Source organism: Enhydra lutris, unplaced genomic scaffold (assembly GCF_002288905.1).
Source record: "Enhydra lutris kenyoni isolate GAN:26980312 unplaced genomic scaffold, ASM228890v2 scaffoldscaffold10, whole genome shotgun sequence".
NCBI lineage: Eukaryota > Metazoa > Chordata > Mammalia > Carnivora > Mustelidae > Enhydra > Enhydra lutris.
The window spans coordinates 23,043,890-23,070,118 of NW_019154094.1; the positions used below are offsets into that span (position 1 = coordinate 23,043,890).

Below are 26,229 nucleotides of genomic sequence, written 5' to 3' on the forward strand. Positions count from 1 at the left end.
TTGGAACCTTGTGACATCATTTCCAATTAGTGGTGTTTTCTTGGTTGTCACCTTGGAGAATTTTGGGATTTACATTTCTTTCTTTTTTTTTTTTTTTTTTAAAGTAGGCTCCACACCCAGCGTGGAGCCGGAAGTAAGGCTTGAACTCTTGACCTTGAGATCATGACCTGAGCTGAGATCAAGAGTTGGATGCACCCAGGTGCCTCTGGGATTTACATTTCTAAAAGATTTTGTCTATCACAAATTTGCAGTATAGTCTAAACAGGTTGAGGTGATTAACCAGGAAAACCAAGAAACTGGTAGCACTATCTTCCTTCCCTGGGGATGGGGTTGGAGGGTGAAATGTGTAGCAGGTGGAACTTACTGCTGAATTCGGTTATTTCGTGTACATTTGGTGAGTGTGCAGAAGTAGGGAAAGCCTATTGAGAACCACTGTGGGAATAGGGATCTGTGTTAATTATGTAAAACTGTTTGCATTGGTCATTACTCCTTCAGTTACAAGAGTCCTCATTTGGCCCAGTGTTTTTATTTGTTAGCAGCCTGAGGAGAGTTTAAAAGCTCGTTGACTTTAACTGTTGAAAACTAATTTCACTATGAAGCTCTTTTTCTGAGTGTTTTAGACTTTAATGTGATTTTGTCCAAATGTCCTTCAAAAGATGAATTTGTCGTTCATTTATCTTTCATGCCTTATCTTTTATGGAAGTGATAAGCATCTTTTGATTAACAGTACATGGCAGGTTTTAAAAGCCCTCTTGTGCTGTTAAGATTAGTTCATGGTGATAGGGGTAGCTTTTTTGAGATTTTGATTTCCAGTTGTAATTAAATAGTTGATTATTTCCTTGATGTAAAGGTGACATGATATGGTAAAAAGTGGCCGTAGCTGTTTTGAGTGAATAGCAATAAAACATTATCAAGTAGATGTTTTAGTTAAAGTATATGTTTTCAGTCTTAACCTGTCTATAAATCAGCATAGTGGCTTGTTTTATTGTATGTAAAGATAATTAGGATCACAGAAATTCGTTATCTTATTCTAGAGTAATTACTAAAAAATGTCAAGTGACTTATTAATACAAAATGGTGAATGTAAGCTTAGCTCTTAGGCTCCTCAGGGCTGGGATCCTGTCTTCGGCATTTTTAGTAAGTCCAGGTTTGGGCATATAACATGGACACTGTAAATTCTACAAGAGTGGGGCAGGGGGGAAGAGTATGTGTTTCAACTATTATCTTTTCTCTTACCTCATAATTTAATAATTCAAGTTGTAATTGTTTTTGAGAAACATTTCTAAACAGTTTGAATATATATTTAAACTTTGTGAAAGACTGGTTTGTTTTAAATTTCAGCTGCTGCTTTTTTTATCACCTATGAATATGTGAAATGGTTTTTGCACACCGATTCGTCTTCATATTTAATGCCTGTGAAGCATATGTTGGCCGCCTCTGCTGGAGAAGTGGTAAGTAACAAGTCGTGCATATAAAATACTTAAGGAGTGCAAATCATGCCTATATCTCTGGTACAGATGATACTTTATTTCATTTTTAAAAGATAGTTCTTTTAAGTTATGAAAGTCATAAACCCCAGTAAATGTAAGTGTATTAAACATGATCGTTAAATGATAGAGTCTAGATAGGATGAAAGAAAAATCCAGCAATGTGCTATTTTCAAGAGACATACTTAAAACATTATTTTACAGAAAGAATAAAATTAAGGAGATGGAAATAGATATCCATGCACGTTCCGGTGGCTTTATATTGTGTCACCATAACTGAGCTGGAACTCCATTTCCTAGGACTCCCTTTCCAGGATGGTTCCCGGTTGTGCAGGCTACAAGAGAAACCAGCACAACATTTGTAAGGTGGAAGCGAAGTCGTAGCTGGCTTGATGCTTACAGGGTTGGTGTTGGAGTCAGGCACTGTTGCAGTTGATACACCTGGTCTACAGCCTCTCCAGTTCCTACTGGATCATGTCTTTCAGCTTTTCTGAATTCTTGGTTAGATATGTGGGCTCTGCAGTAAAGAATGCTAGATTATACTACGGGTAACCACATCACTGAGGTTGATGAGAAACAGATGGGCCAGTTTGTCCTTGCACTTCCCCATTTCATATCATTTCATCCTTGCCCATTGCCTGCCCTCTGATTTCCGTCCTAACCCTAGAGGCAGAATCAACCGTTCTACCAAACTTGCTTAATTAGCTCCCACAATTACTGTTCACATCTATAGTAACTCTTTATTCTTATCACTTATAGTGGTTCCACTTGTCTGATAAACCCACACTGATAGAGAAATATGAACCAAAAAGAGCTTATATGGTTATGTCAGTATCAGACAAAGAAAACCACTGAAAGCCAAAAAACAAAGAGACTGTTGTACAGTGATACAAGGAACAGTGCTTTGGTGACATGTAATAAACGTGAACCTGGACTAAATAATAGTGTCTCAAATTTTAAAGGAGAGATTGCCGGATGTACAAGGAGAAATGAATAGAAATGTAATTTTTAAAAAATTTAATTTTTCTTTCCTCATTGTAAGTGTACCCTTTAATCCCCATCGCCTATCCCTCCACCCACCAAAACTATAATCTTTGTTGGAGATATTAACTTATATCTTAACACATATCCTAAGACCAAGCAGGCAGAAGCATTTATTGAGACCATAGAAGATGTGAACAAGAAAATGACAAGATTGGGGTAATGAATATATATGGAGCTCTGCTCCTAACAGCTAAAGATTACTCATTTTTTTCTAGTATACCTGGCTCATTAATAAAAACATATGAACCAGTAGTACAACAAAGTGAATTTCAACTTAGTGTTGTGTAGAGACGATGTTGCACAGATCATTTGGTGTCTGATTATGATGGAGGAAAATTGGAAAGCAGTGATGAGACAGTCCATCTCTCAGTTCTCTTCTGTTGCTCTCCATGTCTGTCCTTATGGTGGTACCACATAGTCTTGATTATTGCAGCTTTGTGGTAAGTTTTGAAAACAGTAAATGCAAGTCTTCCAACTTTGTTGTTCTCTGTCAAGATTGTTTTGCCTCTTCTGGGTCTCTTGAATTTTCTTGTGAATTTTAGAATCAGTTCATCAACTTATGTAAAAAAGGCAACTTAGATTTTGATATGGATTGCATTGAATCTGCAAATCAATTAGGGGACTCTTGCTATCTTAAAAATACTGAATTTTCTGATCTATAAATATATGATTTTCCGTTTATTTAGTATTATTGAATTTTTTCACCAGTGTTTTGTAGTTTCAGAGTATAAGTTTTACACTTGTCTTGTTAATTATTTCTTATTCTTTTTGATGCTGTTCTAAATTAAAATTTTTTAAAATTTCATTTTCAGTTAGCTCATTGCTACTTATAGGAATAAATTCATTTTCTTATATTGATCTTGTATCCTGCAACTTTGCAGGACTCAATCAGTTCTAAAGCTGTTTGGTGGATTCTTTAGGATTTTCTATACATGAGATCATATCCTCTGCAAATAGAAGTAGTTATACTTCTTTCTTTTCATTCTCTATGCCTTCTATTTCATTTTTCTTGCCCAATTGACGTGGCTAAAAGCTCTAGTACAGTGTAGAATAGGAGTGGTGATAGTGTTTACCTTTTTCTGATCTCAGGGAGAAGGCATTTAGTGTTCCACTATTAAGTATAATGTTAGCTGTGAGGTTTACATAGATGTCCTTTATCAAATTGAGGAAGTTGCCTTCTTTTCGTAGCTTGTTGGGTGAATTTTTTTTTTTTTTTTTTTAACACTGTGAAGGTTGAGTTTTGTTCATGTTTGTGTCCATCTATTGAGATAATTATAAGACTAGTTTTTTATTTTGCTGATATGGTGTATTATATTAATTGATTTTCAAATATTAAACTACTCATATGTTACTGGGATAAATCTCACTTGATCATGGTATATAACACTTTTACTTAGTGCTAGGTTTTGTTTACTAGTATTTTATTGAGGACTTCTAATTTATTCGTAAGAGATGTAAGTCTATAGTTAATTTTTTTGTCTTGCTGGTTTTGGTATCAAGGTTAAATTGATTTCATAGCAGGAGTTGGGAAGTGTTAAGGTATTTTAAAGGAAAGTTATTTTAAAGAAATGTAGTTAGATTAATTATATCATTGTAGTCGATGAAAGCGTATCAGATTATTTCAGGGAAATCCAGGAGAAAAGGAATTATGGTGGAAATATTCAAAAAGCAGTGTCACTCTCTATGATAATATGAATTGGTGAGGTTATGATTGACAAAGATAAAAGATGATCTCTGTTCTTCTGTGGTATTTTTGTATCTTAAAAATTTATTTTTTGTATATGGAATATATAAAACCCTCTACTTTTCCATTATTGTAAAATAAATTTCTTTTTTTAAGAATTTTAATTCTAGTATAGTTAACATGTAGTGTCATATTAGTTTCAGGTGTATAATACAGTGATTTGACAATTCTATACATTACTCGATATTCATTGTGATAAGTGTACTCTTAATTCCCATCACCTATTTTACCCATCCCCTCGTCCATCTCCCCTCTGGTAACCATCCATTTGCTCTCTACAGTTAAGAGTCTGTTTCTTGGTTTGTCTCTCTCTTTTCTTACTTTGTTTCTTAAATTCCACATAGGCAGGAAATCATATACTCTTTAGATCCATCCAGGTTGTTGGAAATGGCAAGATTCCACTGTACAATGAATTCTTAATCTAAGAAATCTGTTGTAGGGTTCCTTGAAGAGTGTTGAAATTAGCCTAAGAGACATTAAATTCACTAAAGTGGTTTTTTATAAAACTTCCTTTGACATTGTTTTAAAAAGGATTTTTCAGAACCCAAGTTAATTCTGGATTTTTTTTTTTTTTTTTTGATTGCCTTCATGATTTACTGAAGTTAAAAAAGTGATGGGACTAACAGTGTATTAGTTTTTGAGTAGCAATTGGTAATTCCTTCATGAGCTTTGGACCCCTCTTGGAGTCTAATGAAACCTGTGGCTGTCTCTCCAGGAAATTGAACGCGTGGGCATTTTGCATAGAATTTCTGGACATTTTTATTCCCTCTACTCTTACCCAAAGTAAGAACTTCTGTGCTTGAATTGCACTGGAAAATTAGCTTAAACTGCAATTTAAAATCAGTTTATACTTAATTTAAAAACAATCCTTTAACCTATTAGTTTAGGTTTAGATTTTTTTGTGTGTGATTATGTTTTGGCTTTAGAACCTCATTATGTGCATAAATTTTTAAGTATATATATATATATATATATATATGAATAACAAGTTGTGAGAGTTTGAATGTCTCAGGTTGTGAAAGTCTTCCCTTGTGACATCTCTTGCCTCTCATTATTTTAGAATTACATATTGCTTTAAGTTTAAATATTCTCATAAATTCAATATTTGGTTTATATTTTATAGTATATTACTCAGAACAGGCAGCAGAAAGAGCTTGGCCTCTTACTTCATTTCACATTGGGCCATCTTGCCTGAAAGCTGGTTTACCTTGTTGAAGGACAGGCTTTCTTCACTTTGAAAACTTTGTCTCTTAGACTTAAGAAGACTATAAAAAGTGATATGTAATTAGGGTAAATAATGATTGTTAGATTAATTATGTAATGATACATATTTTCATATCTAGAATATACTGTATATTCTAATACTATCTGTAACTGACATTTAAAAAATACTGAAGCCTTTATTGTTATGTGTGTGAACTCTTGGGTGCAGGAGGTGATGTAGGTGGATGTGAGCTAGGAAACAAGTGTCTGTAACACCGGAGATAAATAGTTCTGGGACAGTCATATTTTTATTATGTCTCTTAGGATCTCTATGGTCCCTTAGGTGGCGAGGCCTAATATCAGAGGCCTTTTTATATTTCCTGTGATGCTTGGAGAATTTTAAAAAGAGAAGTGATCAGTAGTGGATATATAGAATGACTTCATAGGTGAAACATATCTTGATGTTGAGATTTGTTTGAATTTAAATTTAGTTACAGGGTCATGTGTTGAAAAGATTTTTAGAGTTTTTGTGGAAATGTTGATTCTGATGCTCCAGTTATCTTACTGTACTTTTTTTTTTTTTTTTTAAGATTTTATTTATTTGAGAACAAGTGAGAGTATAGCTCGGGCAGGCAGAGGGAGAGGGAGAAGCAGACTCCCTACTGAGCAGGGAGCCTGAAGCAGGGCTTGATCCCCCGACCCTGGGAGCATGGCCTCAGCTGAAGGCAGATGCTTAACCGACTGAACCATCCAGGCGATCCTATCTTTGCACTTTCTTAAAAAAAACTTCCAAACCATTCAGTATCTATTTTCTCTGTTTTCTTAATAAATGCTTGAGAAATGTGGGGCGCCTGGGTGGCTCAGTGGGTTAAAGCCTCTGCCTTCGGCTCGGGTCATGATCTCGGAGTCCTGGGATTGAGCCCCGCGTCGGGCTCTCTGCTCAGCAGGGAGCCTGCTTCCTGTTCTCTCTCTCTGCCTGCCTCTCTGCCTACTTGTGATCTCTGTCTGTCAAATAAATAAATAAAATCTTTAAAAAAAAAAATAAATGCTTGAGAAATGTATATACTGCCTTCTGATTTTAGTGACTTGTTTCAGTTTCATGGAGCATAAATTTTTGGTTTCAGATTCATACAGGTGTTGTTGCTAAAAATCAGAGAAAGAAATGGATGAATTGTTTTAAATTTTTTTTTTTATTTGTTCGAAAGAGAGCACGAAAGGGGAGAAGTCAGAGGGAGAAGCAGACTCCCTGCTGAGCAGGGAGCCTGATGCGGGACTCGATGCCCGGATTCCAGGATCATGACCTGAGCTGAAGGCAGTTGCTTAACCAACTGAACCATCCAGGCGTCCCAGAAATGGGTGAGTTTAGGAGAAACAAATTTTCATGGGTAGAATAAAAAGGAGTGGAAAACAGAAACATTCATTGCTGTCAGTGGTTGGAAAGGTCTAGAGATGTAAAGAAAATAGGTAATTCAGTTGGGTGGTTGTTCTGTAACATTTACTTTGATAGAAGATTGTTGCACTGCAAATAGATTCCTTAGAAACAACACATTTTGTTGGTATCTACTGTGTCCATACAGTAGATGTTGTTTTAGCAACTCTTAAGTGTATGAGAGAAACAAAAGCACACTGCCCTAGTAACTGTTCTCTATAGCAGCACCTTGATTAAAACTTAATGATGAATCAATAAAACTATAATTACAACCCTCTACCTTATGTTTGTAATTTGGAATACAGTGAAATCGATCACATAAGATTTAATACATAACAACAGTAAGAGAGGCGTTCTGTGCCATTTTTATGAGGAAGTTTGCTGCACCAAATCTCTAAATTCCTACCTCAATTATTTCACAGCTCAGCTTTCATCAGGCACAGGAGACGCCCTGCAAGAAGTAGAATCTGTAATTAGATCAGGAGGGTTGGGGGCAGGTTTACTCTAATGCAGCGGATGTTATAACATGACAGCAATAGTGATTTTTTTTAAAGTCTTTAAGATTTGATTTTTCCCAGGTCTTATCCTGCCTTTTGCCTAAGTTCATATTGTTTGCAGAAATAAAAGAATATTGAAATTTCTTTGCATCCTAATGCAGCCAGTCTGAATTTAATGTGTGTCTGGGTGACCTGTGTGGATGTCCTGATACACACAAATGCTGGTTGATTATCCTTTCTGGACGCATTCTCATTTGCAACTGAGAAAGCTAGTAAATAAATTGTATCATGTTTTGTGGATGCTTTGCCAACAGCCTCTGCCAGTAACTCTCCAAGTGTAGCCCAGAGAGCACCTAGGTTAGACTCCCTGGCCTGGGCAGTAAGTTACAAATAATGATTTTTGGAGATGGCACTAGGAACCCTGCATTTTAAACAAGATTCCTAGGTGGTTTTGGCGCTCAGTGATATTTAAGCACCACTGATTTAGCGTTATCAAACATTTAAGTATATATATATCCCACTACTACATATTTTGACTGAGTTGGTTCAGCAGGCCCACGCTCAGGAATCTGTTAGCTCCTGGGCGTAGTGGCACGAGGAGCTCCAGCCACATGCTGCTCAGGAGTGCAGTTCCTTGTGTCTTCCTCTGAGTTAGATCTGTGCAGAGCTCCTGAAAGGCCTAGTTTAGGAACTGGTTAGTTCTGAGGGTGGCAGCACACGTGGACATATTGATTCAGATTTTGAGAATAAAGTGAGGGTTGCACCCAGGCCTGACATTTTCTTGGGGGCCCATGCCATCCAAGACCCTTGAGAGCGAAGGCAATTGATGTTGTTTAGCTTATCTACTATCTGACAAGGTCATTGGACCTCCCGTGTGCTGTAGTCCATTCAGGGCTCATTGGTTATCAGTGTATGGATTAAGCACGTCATTAGCACCTCTTCCCCCCCCCCCGCCCCCCAACTTCCCTATTGAATTGGCTACTTGGAAGTTCATTCCTTGATGGAGTCAGGAATGCTTGTCAGCAACAAAGCATAGTGCATATGTTAGTTACCATTGTGTTTCTCCAGGTGGGGATTTAAGCCATTTTTGATTGTGTTGTTAGTATGTTTTAAAATGTATTTATAGGGGCACCTCCTCTGGCTCAGTTGGTGAAGCGTGCAACTCTTGATCTCAGGGTTGTGAGTTCAGGCCCATACTGGCTGTAGAGATTTCTTAAAAAAAAAAAAAAAAAATTAAGGGGTGCCGGGGTGTCTCAGTCAGTTAAGCCTCCGATTCTTGGTTTCGGCTCAGGGCATGATCTCAGGGTCATTAGATGTAGTCCTACGTCAGGCTCCTTGCTCAGTGGGGAGTCTGCTTAAGATTCTCTCCCTCTGCCCCTTCCCCTTCTTGCACACACTGTCTGCAGATAAATAAATCTTTAAAATGTGTGCAGTTGCATGTCCCGTCCACGGAGATAGGGTGGGTAGAAGAGAGGACAGCTGCCCCGGAAGTGAAGGATGCTTCTTCACTGAGGAGGGAGCCTGCAGTGATACTGCAGTTGGAGTTGCTTATGTATGTAAAGGTGAAGGAGGCAGAAATGTACAGGTATTGCTAGGAGACTTGCTTTACAGTTAGAAGCTGAGACCACACTATCAGCTAGTTAACCATGTGCAAAACACGCACTTCTGATGTATTTAAGCACACGCATCGTGGGGTTATGCTAAGGCAGCCTTTGGCCCTGCTCTGTTTATTTCTTAGTGTCTCTAGGAACGTTTTTTTCCTTTCTTTCTCTCTTTTTTTTCCTTAAAAGATTTTATTTTTTTAAGTAATCTCTGCACCCAACATGGGGCTTCAATTCACAACCCCGGGATCAGGAGTCGTGTGTCCACCACCTGAGCCAGTCAGGCTCCCCTGGAACCTTTTTTTTTTTTTTTTCTTTTCTTTTCTTTTCTTTTCTCTTTTTGCTTCAGGCCCTAAAGTCTTTGAGGCACACAGACATTTTAATAGCTCCTAAGAACAATAAACTGTAAGAACTACAAACAAAAAATTATCTCAAGAATCTAAAAAGTAAGTCACTTTTCATTGTCATCCTTTAAAGCCTGTCCCTTTCCTATCTGTTCCTCACTTGGACCTCTTTGATTCCTGTTATGTAGGCTGGTTTCCTTCAGCTCCTCTGTTTCCCCTGCCATGCCTGTTGCCCTTAATTAGAAGTAATGGATTTAGAGAAAAAGTCCTTATTGTGCTCTAGGCATTGAGGATAAAACGACAAGATGTGATACTGCCTTTAAGAGGTTTGCCATCTGCAGGTGGAGAAGGATGTGTAAGGTGTAAGTACACAGGGGTTACAGGTATTTTAAGAAAAGTGAGTACAAGGTACAATGAGAGCCTGAGAAGAGAAGGAATGGTTGGTTTTGTCTGGATGGGTGTGGATTCAGGAAAGGCCTAATAGAACAGCTAATCCTCAAGCTGCATTTTAGGGTATGATTGTTAGGTGGATGGTTGCAGGGAGGGGTACTCAAGGGTACTGAGAAGTCCTTATGAGACACTTTCAAGTTCTAAATGGAGTGCAGGTGTGACTGGGCCATCATGAAATGAGGAGGGTGGGGGTGCTGGATGGCCTGGGCTGCTGTGGAAGGAGTTTGGCCATTACTCTTTGAAGGGCTGTGCAAAAGGGCAACATTGGTTGGGACTTTAAGGACCTCTCCTAGTTACTGTGTGGAGGTGGACATGGTGTTGGAATGGAGGGGAGGAAACTACTACAGAAGCCCTAGGAGAGAGTGAGAGATGAGCAGAGCCTCAACTAAGGCATGGTGTACACAGAGAGAAGTTGAATTTGAGGGCTAAAAGGTAGAATTGTCATAAAGCTGGCAGTTCTTTCAAAAGCCCTTCCAAAAGCATTCCTCTAGTGCATATTTCTTCATGGATGCCTTCGTTACTATGTTCTGTGTGTGTGTGTATGGTACACATGCTTAAACTCTCAGAGGGATCCTTGTGAGCTAAGTCGCTAGTGCTTTCCCGCTGTCCCAGCCATCTGAGCCTGAGGAATGTGCAGAGGGGGGAAGAAGAAGGGTAAGGAAGGCAGGGCTTGGAAGTCGGTCCAGGCATGGCATGACCCATGTCTGATGATGACCCTGCTTAAAGGAGAAGCATGAATGTATAGAGAAATTTTTAGGGAGGCTTTTATAAAGAAGAGTCTATACTGCCATCCCTCCAGTGTTTTTTTTTTTTTTTAAGATTTTATTTATTTACATATTTTTAAAGAGAGAAAGAGCGTGAGAGAGGGTGAGCAGTGGTGGGGGGGGGCATGCAAAGGGAAGGGGAAAGAGAGAATCTCAAGCAGACTCCCAGCAGAGCTTGATGTGAGGCTCCATCCCAAAACCTCGAGATCTTGATATGAACTGAAATCAAGAGTTGGCCACTTAACTGACTGAGCCACCCAGGTACCCCCATCGCCCCAATTTCTTGATGACCTTTTTAAACACTTCAGATTGTTTCCTGTTTTATAGGTTTTCTTTCCCTGGTTTGCTATGCAGCATTGGTTCAGATGGTATTGAATCGTGATCTAGGAGAGTTATTTCATTGACTGTCTTATTTAGTTAGTGGTCAAGAGGGAAGGGAAGCTCTGTGTTGGCTTTTTGTTTAAGAGCAGTATCACTTTTTGGAACATAATTAAATTAAGCTAGTTTTATAGACATAGTGAACAAGATTTTCATGTAAGATGATGAAGTTGAAATCGTTTCAAGCCACAGGAGTGTTATTCGATCAGTTATTGCCATCACATTGTAAATGGAAAAACCAAATACTTCCCTTTAAGGGACCAAACTAGTGAAGATATGATTAGCCACTTCTGCGCAAGCCTGCACTTTGTCAGCGACAAACCTTTACTTTCTCAGTTATTGTTAAGATTAGGGTTCTTGGTGACATAAGGAATTAAGTGCCACTCTTAGAAAATGGCTTTGATTTGTAGTTGTGTACTCTTCAATATTTGAATGTCTGTTCTATGTCTATCACTGGAAATTGGGTACATTTATTATATAACTAGAGAATATATTGAGGACTTCTGTAAGGAGGCAGTATATGGCTCATAGCTGGCAAGTAATACAGGGTCAAAACTCTGACTTGTCACATAGCCTACTTACTGTGTGTCAGTAGGCCATTTCCTTAACCTCACTGAACTGCTCTTTTCCTTATCTTAAAAAAAAAAAAAGTGGCTAATACTACCCCACGCACAGCTCTTCTAAGGATGAAGTGACACATCACTTACAAAGTACGCAGCCTAGCATCTGATCTGTAAAGTGTCCAGTAAATGTTGGTTCCAGTCCATGCCACGGAAAGTACAATATTAGGCACAGTTGCAAAGTTTTATAGTTTTGGGAGGAAATCCGTTCAGAAGATGAAGAAATTAAAATTCAAAGAATTTCAGTGACTCGTTGAAGGTTTCCCAGCTGCTGTGGACAGTAAAACATCACTGTAGAATGAGGAGTTAGAGAGCTGCTTCTCTGCGTACTTCCAGGAGCACCTTCATCTTCTCCTTTCAATGGACTATTTTTAAAATGGCAGAAGTGGTGCAAAACTAGAGATGAGATGTGTATTACTCGGGTAATATTGTGAACTCTGATCCCTATAGGGTTTTTCTTCTATTTTTAAAAGGTTTTTTGTTTTTTTTTTTTAAAGATTTTTATTTATTTATTTGACAGAGATCACAAGTAGGCAGAGAGGCAGGCGGGGATGGTGGGGGGAAGCAGGCTCCCTGCTGAGCAGAGAGCCCAATGCGGGACTCGATCCCAGGACCCTGGGACCATGACCGGAGCCGAAGGCAGAGGCTTTAACCCACTGAGCCACCCAGGTGCCCCTATTTTTAAAAGATTTTTTAAAGTAATCTTTACCCCCAACATGTGGCTCAAACTGATACCCCCAAGATCAAGAGTTGCGTGCTGCATGAACCGAGCTAGCCAGCTGCCCCGTTGTGAGTTTCTTAAAATAAGAAAAGGTCAGAGTTCTAAAATTTGCCGTTGGTTACTGTGGTAGACAAAATAATGGCCTCCTAAAGATGTCCTAGACCCTAAAACCTGTGAATATGCCACCTAAGCATGGCGAGAAGAACTTCGCAGATCAGATAAAGTTCAGGATCTTGGGTTGGGAAGATCTTCCTGGATTATCTAGGTGAGCCCAATGTAATTATAAACGTCCTTATAAGAGGAATGCCGGAAGTGTCGGGGAGAGAGGTTTTAAGATGCTGTACTCTGTCCTGAAAAGAGAGAAAGGGACCACAAACCACAGAATGCAGGTAGCCCCCCAAAACAAGGAAATAGATGCTCCTTTGGAGCCTCCAGAAAGGCTCCAGAAATTCACCTGGCTGGCAGTTGATTTTTAGCTCAGTAAGACCTGTTTTGGAATTCTGACCTCCACAAGTGTAAGAGTAAATTTGTGTTATTTTAAGTCTCTGAATGTGTGGTAATTCATTGCTGTCAGAACAGCAATAGGAAACTAATACTATTAGCATTAAATGCCAGTCTCCTCCACTGTGAGATTTTATGTGGGTCACAGTCTGTGCATCTGTCTGTGGGACCTTTGTCGTCACCTGTGAAATCATGGCTAATTACTGTTATGGAAAGGAACAAAATTGAAAAAGCCATTTCAGGCTTAAGTCTTGTGTAAAATTGTATGAACAGCCTTCAGAAACAAAACCTCAAAAGATGATGTCATTATTTTTGTTGAGAAGACTATTAACTTTCTGTCCAGAATGGAGATAATCAAGGACAGTAGTTTTGTCAGACAAGAGAAGACTAATAGCTACAAAAATTAAAATTTTTTTTTCTAATGCCTACTGACTATTTATGTAAGTGGGAAGAGTCTTATAAGTAAGAAAGGTATGATGAACTTATGTTCCCCTATCCATAGATAAAATTTAAACCCTAAAGATGGTAGATTAGGAGTTAGAAATTGCTGTTATTTTATCACCCGCTGTGATTCCATTTGTAACCAGGAGATGGCAGAATTGACCCACAGATGAACTGTTCAGTTATGGGGTTTTGGTTTTAAATGATGAAATAGATATACTATATATATTAATTTGGAAACCTGCTTCCCACGGTTTTGAGAATTACACAAAGACTGTGGAATAAAAAACAAGTAAGTGAATTATGCATTTGAAAAATTTTCAGGGTGTCATGAGGTTTCTCTCCCTCATATTAATTTGCCACATTGGCGTTTACTCTGCGAAGTCAAAAGCAGCTTTTGCTTTGTGATTAAATTTTGGCTCTATTCACCTTATTTAGGTTTCTCTGTTGCACTTACTATAGATTTGCCTGTCAGAACTTGAAAAATTTGCCGATACTAAGCTTTGCAACTTTAAAGTGTATTAGGTATATATAAATATGATAGCTCTTTGACGAGAAATAATTCTGGAGATGATAATCAAAAGATATGACTTTCACCCTTGCTTCCTTAGCCAAGTAGTACTCTGGTCTTCAATAACTTCTGTCTCAGACTGCTATGTATGTAAACAGGCTGACAATTGGCTTCTAATTATCAGAGGCATATTAATAGGCTGTTGATTAGATTTCCCAGAGAAAAATAAGAATCAGGTCAGTTATTGTGAGCTGTGCTGGCATAGTTGGGGAAAGGATATAGTGTTAATGGAAAGCACTGTCGGTGATGCCCAGTGACCTTGAAGAGCATTTCAAGAGTGAGAGGACGAGGGCGCCGGGGTGGCTCTATTGGTTAAGCATCTGCCTTCAGCTCAGGTCATGATCTCAGGGTCCTGGGATTGAGCCCCATGTTGGGTTCCCTGCTCAGTGGAGTGTCTACTTCTCCCTCTCTTTCTGCTTCTCGCCTGCTATGTGTGTTTCCTCTCTCAAATGAATAAATAAAATCTTTAAAAAGTCAGAAGTGATAGTGTGACAAGCTGGCAGTGAGCTGTGCGGTACAGAAGGTGGCTGTGGCAGTGAAAGTCCAGATACTGAACAGCATCTCTCTCTCTTTCTCCTTTGCTGTCGTTACCAAATGGGAGGCTGGAGTTCACGGTAGTTTTTCTCCTTTTCACACACTTAGTCTTATGACCTAAAGTTCTGGATCTTGGTGTTTAATAAATACTAAAAGGAGCCATTCAGCTCTCCATTACAAAAATAAATTAATAAACCTGTCAGGTAAGTTTTTATTTATGTCAGAGAAAGAAAAATCTTGATAGCAGCTTCATTCTAATTTTTAATCTAATTATCATGTTTTTGGTATGTTTAATTCTAATGAAGCCAGTATTGCATTTTAATGTTGATAAAAGATGGGAACATGTATTTTCTTTATGTAAAACCTTAGTCATTTTGTCTATGGATAGACCTTTGACATACAAAAGACTCTTGGGCTTAATGAAAATGCCACCGTTGCAATTTGGTTTCAGTATTGAACCCTAGATTTGTGAGGAAAGAATGCTCTGAAGAATGGATTTACTGAGAGACCTGCAGATGACATTATTTCCTTTCCTGGAATCATAGTCCCATAACATGTCTTGTGCGGTGAAATACCCTGTTGTGGCTCACATTCAAATCCAAGAAAGATCAGAGTTAATAGAAAACCAAATCGAAGGCAGCAGAGTTACTGGAGGAAGTAGAGAGTGGCCTCTCTGTTCTCCCGAAATCGCCATGCTGCGCAAGTCAGGAGACCGTGCTGGCTGCTTTGTACCTCTTCAGTTAGCGAGATTGCTTTTCATCCCAGAACCTTTGCAAAGTTTTTGTTTTGCTTCTGTATTTTTAAGAGATAAAACCATAATGTAAGAACATGAGGGGTTATGAAGCATGAAGTTCCATAAATATTTATGCCAAGCCACACGAGTAGACATTTCCTATTTACTTGACATATTGGGGTCATTCTTCACTCTTGACCTCTTGAATTGAAAAATACAAGGAGTTAGTGAACGTTTTTCTTTCTTTACTCTTTCCTTTTTTATTTGTTTATTTTGATTTCTTTAATGAGTGTTAAATGCTGGGAGCTATCCTTTTAGATTCATGTAAGTTTTAATAAACTTTATTTTCTGTCCTGGTTTATAAGTATGGATTTAAAAGTTTATACACTTATCAAGAGTAACTCGATTTATACCCAGTTTCAGGCCTTAGTGGTAAGGTGTGTTGTGTGTGTGTGTGTGTGTGTGTGTGTTCGCATGCACGCGCACATGCAGTTATCTCTAAATTAAAAATAAATATTTGTCAAGACTAATAAGTAGAATTGCATTGAAAAGCACATTTTATTTTATGATTTTTGGAGGATTTTATTAGAGAAAACATGATTTGGAGGAGGGTCAGTGGAAGAGGGAGAAGTGGGGAGCTCCATTTGGGGCTCCATCCCAGGGCCCCGAGATCATGACCTGAACTGAAGGTAGATGCTCAACTGACTGAGCCACCCAGGCACCCCCCCCAAAATATTTTAAATTAGCCCTTTCATTTTATTTTCTCCCTCAGTTAAGATCTTTGGTCCAGAGTAGATATATTTACCCTTTGATATTATGTTAAAGAAAGTTACCAAGTTGTAATATCTATTGGTTTTAGAGAATTTAGAAATGCTGGGAGACGGAAAAGTTGGAGAAATGTTACCTGTAATCCCAGTTTGTTTTTTCTTTCTTTTTTTTTTTTTTTTTTTTCCAGTTTGTTTTTTCAAGTCTATATAACTATATACGTAGGTAATCTAATGTTCAGTACAAAGATAAAAATATTTTTAAAATTCTGGAGTAGAGCTTGTGTGGCTCAGTTGGTTAAGCAGTAGACTCTTGATTTCAGCTCAGGTCATGCTTTCAGCTCAGGTCATGTGGGATTGAGCCCTGTGTTGGGCTTTGCGTTCAGCACAGAATCTTCTTGGGATTCTCTCTCTCCCTCTGCCACTCCCCCCCCCCCCCCAAGTAAATCAATGAACCTTTAAAAAAAATTGTAGAATATTGGCTGATGACCAGTCAGGTGTTGAGTATGGACCAGTCAGGATTCTAGTCAGTTGGAATCCTAGAGCAGGGCCCAGGAGTACCTGGAGTTTCTCCTCAGTTGTTGTGTGCAGTAGTCAGTGGGGTGGTGGGTGAGGGTCAGGGTGCTGAGGTGGGGAGCTAGTTGAGGCTGGGGTGGGTGGGGAGATGGCAGATGAGATGTACCCAGCTGATGAGCAGCTTTGCCCCTATTGATGTGCGCATTATTGACAATAGAGCAAAAGCCCTTTTGGTTCATTCTTTCAACCTATTTTCATGTGAGCACTTGATGCTGTTCTAGGCATTGGGGGTTCAGAGCACGTAAATGTGTTTCTTGCCCTTGAGGGGGTTATAGAGTGATGGGCTTGAGACAACATGGCAGGAGGTGTGAGGATCGATATAGAACAAGGGAGGGGAGGTTCTGGGCTGATAAAATAATGCGTGTCCATTAAGGGTCTAAGGTTTTTAGTCTGAAAAAATACCTTTGACATCTTGCACTGAACCTGTACATTATCCCCTTTTAACCCTAGTTTTAAAATTTTCATAGAAATTACTTCTTTTTTAGGATGTAATTAAATTATGTATTTTAGGTTGCCTGCCTGATACGAGTTCCTTCTGAAGTTGTTAAGCAGAGGGCACAGGTATCTGCTTCTTCAAGAACGTTTCACATTTTCTCTAACATCTTATATACAGAGGTGAGATGTGTTTTTAAACTTTTTTCCTTTTTGAGAAAGATTTTATAGTAGCTATTAGGAATATTGTGATTCTTATCCCAGGAGTCTTAGAAGAGTACCATAAAGCTAAATTTAATACTGGGTCACAGTATCTTTTTATGCTAAGATTATCTTTGCCTTTTCTTTGTTTTCAAATTTTAATTTTAAATTTCCCCCCAAATTTCTGAACAACACATACCGAGTATCACTACTGTGTATGTGTCCTACATTGTAATTGTCCTGTAGTAGTTTCAGAATCAGACATGAAATAAATCATAAAAATGTGAAGTGAATAAAGATATATTAAAATGTTACTACAGAACTTGAGGACCCATGGAAGAGAAGTGTAGTAATGGACGTAGGGACTAGCATCATAAAGTTTATATTAAAGTTATTTTTTTCCTTGTTAATGTTACATTATGGGTCAGAAGTCAGTCTTGCTGGCCCTGTCGGAAAGGACCATTAAGCTGCTTTTCTTATAATTTTTACAGAAGCCTTTTTAAAAAAACAAACAAATAGTACTCAGTCATGTGGAAATTTTCAGTGAGTCTAGGTTTTAGAAAAGTTATTCTACTTAATGGTCCCTTTGTCACTTTGGTGAGGAGGTACTGAATATTTAATCATAGGATCATGAGATCAGTCCAGTCGAGTCAAGGGACCCTGTTGTGAATCATGTGGACAGTTAAGTAAGTCACGGCTTGTCCAGAGATATTTATCACTGTGGAGGGATTATTAGTGAATTTCTGATGTCTTCTGATTGAAACTATGAAATATAATTATGTTTTTATGTGAAGGGATGATTGGCATTATGTATGCCTTTGCTTTTGGAAATGTATTTATTTAAAACATCTTAAGTATGATTTTTCAAGCAGAAATGTTGAAAACAACTGAGGTAGTCCATTTGATTATTTTAGAGATATTCCTATTTTAAAGGGAGCTGACCTGAGCCTTGTATGCTTTAATTTATAACCTTTAACCTCTTATGGAACTGTGGTCATTGTAAATGTTTTAAAACTCTGACTTCAGAGAAGTTACAAAGGTAAAATTCTGACTAGAGAATGTCATTCAGAACTCTCTGCTGTTCTAGCTTTCTGAGCTCTTGGCCTTTTGTTTTTTTCAGGGCGTCCAAGGATTATATCGAGGCTACAAAAGCACAGTTTTAAGAGAGGTAACTCACTCAATTTCCAGTATTGAAGTGCAAAAGAATGATATACTTTGTTGAATAAATTTATTCAGAGAAACTGCTTTAAAAATTTAAGAGAAATGATGATCACTTTTTGAAATACTGTTTAGTCTTATCCTGGTTCTTAGATCTAACGAATGGGCAGAATGGGTTTGCTGAAAGAGCAGTCTCCCTGGTCAGAACAGCTCCCAGCCTGTGGTGTGGTTGTTGCTGGGGTGGCCGAATGTCTGCTTTGGCTGAAATAGTAAGAAACAACTGCTAAGGGTAAGATACCAAGTTAATTACCAGAATACACTGAATTAACGAACACTTGGTGATGAAAGAAGCGCTTGAGGAGACAAGTGTCTCTAAAGTCTGTGTCGTGTGGTCAACTCTTGTCTTCCCGATAACAAGGTGTGATGAGCTGGGGCGTTCCGTTGGGACTGGGGTGCTGGCCCTGCGGGCGGCTTGCTGCTCAGTGTGTGCCCAGCAGCCACTTCACTTCTTGTGATTACTAAGAAAGTCAGGGATTCAGTATATTTCTTCTGCTGTTAGTGGAAAAATCAAAGTGATACCAGTATCTTCCTACAGGAAGTACATCTTAATTTTTGCCTCACATAGAGGACAATATTTTGAAGTTTAAAAGTTGGTTTATGCAAGATTTATCACAGTCTTTGTCTGGTTTGGGATATAATTTTTTTTTTAAGAGTTTAAATCCTAGGATTTTTTTTCAGCTTTATTGAGATATAATTGACAACTAAACTTGTATGGTATTTAAAGTGTACAATGTGATTATGATTTGATACACACACACACACATATATCTCTAATGAATGGGTAGAATGGGTTTATATATGTGTGTGTGTGTGTGTGTGTGTGTGTGTGTGTCTATATGTATACATTGTGAAAAGGATTGGGACTTAATTTCCTATTAAAGAAAATACAAAGGGGAATCTGCATACCCTTGCTCTGTATTCTTTTTTCTACTTGGAGTTCCCTGGGTGCTAAAATATTTACATTTATAAAAATGTTTTTAATTTAAATAAATATTGCTGTAATTAGCAGAACATTGAAATTGTCTGAAATCCCTAATTTTATTCCCAGGTAGTTCTTGTGTGTTTTGTTTTTTTACTATAGACGGCAATCTTTTTTATGAAATACCAGCACTGTTACATGTTATTTAAAGCTTTGATTTCCACAAGGTAACAGCCTTTGGTGTAGGATGGTGTGGTTGATGTAGATCTTAGAAAAACTTCCTTTGAAGGAAAACTGAATGTTTTAAAATTAGTTTATTTGTGTGATGGTGACTTCTGTCTCTCAAAAATATCACCCACACTGTATCTTCATTCTGTAGTTATTTTCTGACTCACTAAACATGTGATTTACTCAGATTTCACTGGGGAACAGTAAACCAGGGGGACACTGAACCTTTTTTATTTTTCTGAGAGATGCTGAATAAATGAATATATTTACATGCCAGGCAATACTGGTTTTGCATACAAACAGATAAAACACATGGTTACAACTGCATTCTGGTCTTTTAAAAATTTGTTTTGACATATGTCATACTAGTAATTAATTTCTAGGCTACAGTTTTTGCAAATAGTGTGACCCTACTGAGATGACTTTGTTTACTGAAAATGGCATTGCTTCGTTGGAAATTTAATTGGGGTCTTCTGCATTATACGTATTCATAAAAGATCCTTCAGAACTGATTTTAGCTGAAATATTGCTTTTGTACAGATTCTCTGATAGAACGAGAGAAGAATTATCACTGAATGAAACATAGCTTCTTTTCAAAATGAGAAAAATAAGAAGTGATACATCTGCTTTAAACAGAATTTTTACATTATAAATAGTTTCAATTCTTACATTATTCTGACACCAATACCAATTTTTTTTGCCAAGAGCTTCTTTGATTGTTTCAATAAGAAAATACATTGAAGCCGTAGTGAGAATCACCAGGAAACTTATACGGTTATTCTGTGTACAATTTTTTTCTTTAAAACAAGCTTTATCTCTCTAGCGGTAGCCCATTAGAATGAGATTGAAGTTTGAATCTGTGCAGTATAACATAGGTTATGTGTGTTCTTTAGATTTTGTGAATGCTGTCACTTTTTTTTTTTTTAACTGCATTTGATGTTTGTGGAGATCGCGTGCTTACCCCTTATGTTCACTTCAATTATTGTAGTTGCTGTGGATTGTAGACGGAGTGTAAGCAGGGTCAACGGATTATACTCTGTACCTCACCCTTTCAGTATTCGTTTGTCTCCTGATCTTGGCCAAGTTAGATGCGGCCGGCCCCTGAGCTGGAGCGGTGTTAATGTAGTAGGATGGAAATGGGGAGCCAAACCACAGCTGCTCTCCTAGCTGGACAGATTTCAGAGCGTCCATTGTCCCGAACGTTCTGTGGAGAGCAGCCTCACGATCCTGTATGTGAATTAGAAGGACTTCTAAAGAGGAGGAAAGCTGAGAAGCGCAAGTTGTTTCAAAAGAAGTAAGAATAAGTGAAGCTTGGCAAATAACACTTTATCCACAGATTCTACTTAGCAGTCATTTTAAGGGTGCCTCCTGTGTATTGGGCACCATGCAGAATGATTCTTCCCTCAAAGATTCACATTCTTGTGGGGAAGCGACTCGGAGTAGACAAGTCATGGTGCCACAGTGATCTGTAGGACCAAAGGTGGCTGAGATGATAGAGGAAGCAGTGCTTGAATATACTCAATTGGTATTTGTTGCATTAATGTAGATGAATTGTTGGCCTAATTCTTGGAGTGGCAGTCAGAAACAGTCTAGGAGGCAGGCAGCTGTAACGTCATGAGCAAGAGCACAAGGGTGTGAAAGCACCTGCATACCTTGCCAAGCTCACTTGCAGTGGCGTTTTCATGCCCACAGAAGAGGCAAGAGTGATTTCCCTCTCCCTCTCGCCAAGTGAGGATGCTGCAGGGAGGCACTCAGCCAGGTGCGGTGTTTGTTTGGAGGAGGGGTTGGGCCTCTCCCCAGAGCTGGATGTCTGCCAGGGGACTGGAGTCCTGCACATGGGAGAGGGCCTTGGGAGAGCCTGGCACGTGTCCCCCAGAATTGGGGAAGTAATTACTGGCATTTGACTCCCGTGTGCATAAATCTGATGGTAAGATGGTGGTTGGAGCTCCCTCAGTGGCAGCCTGTTGCCGTTGTGATCGTGAATGACTCCCGGGTTCTCTTTGGTAGATGACAGTCGCCACTATAGAGAGCTGAGACGGGTGAGGATGACCTCCCCTCTCCCCACAGTTTTGCGCCCAGGTTTCAGTGAAAACAGGTCTCTCTACAAACTGTGACACACGCAGTCAGAATCAGGCAGGCCAAACGCATCACTCAGCCTGTTCTGTAAGTTCATCGAAGCCCTAGATCTGTCCCTTTAGCCTCCCGCCCAAATCACCACTGCTGGCAAAGCTCACTCTCAGGTGGACAAGGCAGCTTTTCTCATGTGGTTACTTCTTGTCTGTCTGAGACAGTAGCGTTCCCCCTAATGTGGCGGCTGGAAATGGGGACCTTTAGGAATCAAGCCTCGGGATTGCCCTTCAGTGTCTACCCCAGCTCTGTTGTTTGTCCCTCTAACTCTTGATGTTCTGTAAATGTCAGCTGTGTCTTACCAGAGACACCCTGTCTTAGGTGCTTCGCTGCCTGTTTGTTTCTTTAGCCAGCATATTTTGGAGGTGATTTTTGGTCACTTCATAAAGATCGCTCTCGCTGTTAGGACTGCAGAGTGCTCCACCGTGCACACGAGCCGCAGGTTGCTGAGCCGGCTCCTCGCTGCTCAACACTGCGCACGTGCCGCAGAGTGTGTTCTCGTTCTTGTGTATTCCACACATGGCTGAGGATGTTGGTGGGTTAAACTCCCAGAGCGAGATTGCTTGGCTGTCGGTGTGTGGCATTCGTAATTTTGATGCCTGTGGCCGCATCGCGCTGCTCGGAAACAGCAGTGGACCCTTGGGCCAGAAGTGCGGGAGCTCCTCCGCTCTGCCTTACCAACGGTACCAGCAATCTGAGAGCAGAAAGCTAATCTCACCGTAGCTGTAAATCTGAGCCTGAGCGCATGAGCATATATCCAAGATCTGCTTTAACTCCTTTACTGTGAACCAGTTGTTTAGATTATGTTTAAGTCCCTGTGTGAATGAAATGGAGAGATCCATGTGAAGGGCTTTCTCCAGAGCCCGTCACACGGGGTGCATTTTGTATGCTTAGTAACCGGAAGGGCTTTGGACAGGAAGTAACACCTAAGTGTGAAAGGCACCTCCGCCCCAAGCCAGCTGTCTGCTCTTGGCAAGTTGCTTAACTTCTCTGAGCCCACGTTTGCCCATCTGCGCTAGAAACCTCACATAGACTGTTCTCGGTGAAATCTCCCAGCAGTCTCAGGAAAGAGGTGTTACAGCAATAGGGTGTGCCGGGAACTCGGACAAAGAAACCCGGCTCTGGGTTGTGAGGTCCTTGACCAGCCACACAACCGTGATCCATCTCTATTCACACATCCGAATGCCATTTCATGATGATGAGTAACAGTCGTGTTTGAGTTAGAGGCCAGCTGTTGGTGTTACTTGTAAAGCTCCTGGGCTGCGATTGGAGAGCGTTTATCCAAACGTCTTGTAGAGAGGAATTTTGTACTCAGTAAACAAATTGTAACCTGAGGCTGATTTCATGTTCACTGGCTACTTCTGTAGGAAAAACAACAAACTGGTTATGATAATGTAAAGTTGCCCTAATTGGTGTTTGAGTTGGTCAGAATTACTAACATAGATACGTTGGAACAATTTTTTGATTATTCTCTTTTGGGTCACATTGATAATTTACTGGAATTTATTTCCAGGTAGAGGAAGACTTTCTCACTGAGATTGCAACAGTTGAATGTTTTCCATGGAAAGATGTTTTGAAGCAACTATAGCTAGAACTTCTGTTACTTATTTAAGGTCTTTTAGCCTTTGTCTGCTTTCATTACCGTAAAAAGAGAAAAACAGTCCTAGCTTATAAGAAAGGCCTTTTTTCTCCTGGTGTCGCTGCTGTGTGTCTGTGTATGTTTGTGTGAAATTGTTTTCTTTGATTTCCTTCTTTCTCTTGTGGTCTTTCCTTACCTTTCAGTTCTTTTGGGCTACGTATAGTTATGCCTGTGAATTTGCCTTGGAAAGAGCTGTTGGATTTTTGCCTGTCTGTAGCATGCACAGGCCGTAGCATAATGCCTTCCACGAAATTAGCACTCAAGAAATATTTGTTGGTTTTTCCATTCCTTTAAGTCTGAGTAATTTTTAGTCAGATGCTGCTGGACATCTTGACCCCTTCAGAGTGCTGAGGCTGTTCTGAGGGGACCGGGAATTAGGCAGGGTGGTGGCTCAGCGTTTTGATCCACTCCATTAGGAGACCTTTGCTTTAGATAGCTGACGAAATGACAAAGAGTATATAGTTTTCCAAGATTTCATTCTTCTTAAACCTTGAAAAAAATTGTTGTTATAAGCCTGATTTCATCAGAAAAGTATTAATTGTAATAATTTACTTATTTTCCACATCTGAGTAATTCCACTGAAAAGGAAAAAGGTGATTATAAATCTTTCCAAACTTTGAATGTGAAATTTTAAGTTTTTCACTTAAACTCCAAAGCAAACATATTGAACCCTGTTTTAATCCTACATAATTCATTTTATTAACTATGACCAAACAGAACATCTGTTAAAATTCCATAACGTTAGCTTCATGGGAAAAGAAAAAAAAATCAGTTTGGTTTTGGAATTTTTCCATTGTTTTATTGTCCAGGCCTTCAGTAGATGTGTAACGGGACATTCTTATTAATGGGAATATTAAACAAATGAAAATGAAATACCCCCTTTAATCACAGAGGATTATAAAATGAGTCCCTTGGTTGCATTTACATTATTATAACTATACTGTGGAGATATTCTATGAAGAGTGAGTGATGGTTCAGTGTATGAGAACCTAAAATTATTACTTCTCAAATAAGGATTTTAGCCTGCAGTTTTTCATCATCTCTTAAATAAACAAACATTTTCAGAAAGAACAATTTAGTAAAATTATCTTAATATAGAAAAATTACTCCAGCCCTTCAGTGCATATTTTCTCATGTTTTGTTTACAAGAAACCAGCTGCTATTTACTTTGCTCATTCTTTGGACACATTTCCTTTGCTCTGTGCAGTTTGGAAAATGCTGCCTGTTTCCATTGTTGCACGATGGCCATGCTATCCTGAAGGGACACCAGTTCCTGTGTATAGGGTTTACTGGGATGTGAATGCAGTGTACTGACTCTTCCATGTATGCACGTAAGAAAGCTGCTGGTTAAAGGTGGTAACGATCTCTTAATTTTTCCTTTTAAGTAGTAACATCATAAGCCATTACGTTGAAGGACCTCTCTCTCGTTGTTGTTTTTTTCATCCTTTATGAGATATCCTCTTCATCTTTGTATGTCAGTGTAGATCTCATTTAAGCTGCAAATAACAGAAAATCTGACTACATTGGCTGTTGCAGATAAGGGCTTTTTCCCCTCCCTCTATCATAAGAAATCTGGAGTCACTGAGTCTGAGGCTGGTATACTGGTTAGATGAGAGCATACAGGAAACAGCCTCTTTCATTCTTCTTGGTTGACCTTAATACTGTGGCTCATTTACTCCTGGTCATAAAATGGCTGCTCCATTTTAGGCATCATGGCCCCCTTCCAAGCATGAAGGTTGGGGAAGGGCTGGGGCCAGTACTAGCCTATCACTCTATGTACTTGGAAAACAGAGCTTTCTTGGGCCAGGTGTCTTAGTGCTTTCCTGAGCTGAATGGGGAGTGGAAAGTTACATGTAGGGAGCTTTTCAGTGTAGGAGGTGAAACCAGGCAGATGGGGTTGGGACTGCTGTTACTGAGTCACCCTGCCATGTCTGCTATATTCTGGCTGCTCATGTTTTCCTAGCTCAAGTTCCATTTCTTCAGAAAGGAAACCATATCATAACACCTCCCACTTCGTCCTGTACTTGGGTTCCCTCTAAAGGACGTCCAAAGCACTTATCTGGACCACAGTTTTTGGACATTTAATTCTGTTCTGTAAACTGTAATGCCTGTTCTTAGTCTTTGCTGCCTTTGTTTTTTGGGCACCATTGTGGAAGCTCTTATTTAAAAAACACTGGTGGTCCCTTTGTAATTCTGAATTGTAATTATTCTGAAAATGAGAGTTTACTTCAAAGTTACTTATTTTTTTTATACAGTTTTGATTTTAAAGTAAAGATCTCAGAATACCTCTGTTGATATGTGTAGGTAGACACTTCCCTTAAAAATACATATAAATCAGCTTCCTAAGTACTTAACCTGTTCCATTTTTGGTGCTAAGTTCTTCACATACAGTATTTCTTTCTTCCTTCCTTTCTAAAGATTTTATTTATTTATTGGAGAGAGAGCGAGTGCATAAGTAGGGGGAGTGGTAGAGGGAGAAGCAGGCTCTCTGCTGATTAGGGAGCCTGATGCAGGGCTTGATCCCAAGACTCTGTGATCCTGACCCTAGCTGAAGGCAGACACTTAACCAACTGAGCCACCCACATGCCCCCACATGTAGTATTTCATATAATCCTCCCAATAATCCAGAACATCCCTATTTTGTAAAAACTGAGGTTTGCTAAGGTTGTGGTTCACTCAAAGTCTTAGATCCAGTAAGTAAGGAAGGGAACTGAGCACTCCAGAGCCCATGATCCGAATCCCTGTGGTCAGCTGTGCATTTTGCATTTTATATGCAAATAAATTTTTCTAGGGAGTAAAGTATTTCAAATTAGTAGTAGGTTTCTTTGATTCTTATACCTTTAAGTAGGCACTAGTGCTAGGAGTTTGGAGAAAATAGGTTCTCAGCAACCAGGAGCCTACCTGACTTTAAAAGAAAAGTTAGAGAACTAAGCCTGGAGAATCTGCTTTGATTGAGATGCTCCGAAAGGACGGTAGCTCACAAGTGCGTATTATCCTGTATGTTTGCATGATCAGCTCTTAACCGTCAGGCAGTAGTTTGCCTGTCCCTTCTCTGAGGGGTCT

The 26,229-nt window shown here is 39.2% G+C and overlaps 1 protein-coding gene across 2 annotated transcripts in view; it reads left to right on the plus strand.

Moving 5' to 3' along the window:
* LOC111144291 (solute carrier family 25 member 26) overlaps positions 1–26,229 on the plus strand; it is a 127,273-nt gene that overhangs the window by 17,664 nt on the left and 83,380 nt on the right. For both annotated transcript variants that reach the window (XM_022498531.1, XM_022498532.1), the window contains exons 3-5: positions 1,342–1,451; positions 16,913–17,017; positions 18,156–18,203. In XM_022498531.1, coding sequence (XP_022354239.1) covers positions 1,342–1,451; positions 16,913–17,017; positions 18,156–18,203 — 263 coding nt within the window. The remainder of the gene's footprint in view (positions 1–1,341; positions 1,452–16,912; positions 17,018–18,155; positions 18,204–26,229) is intronic.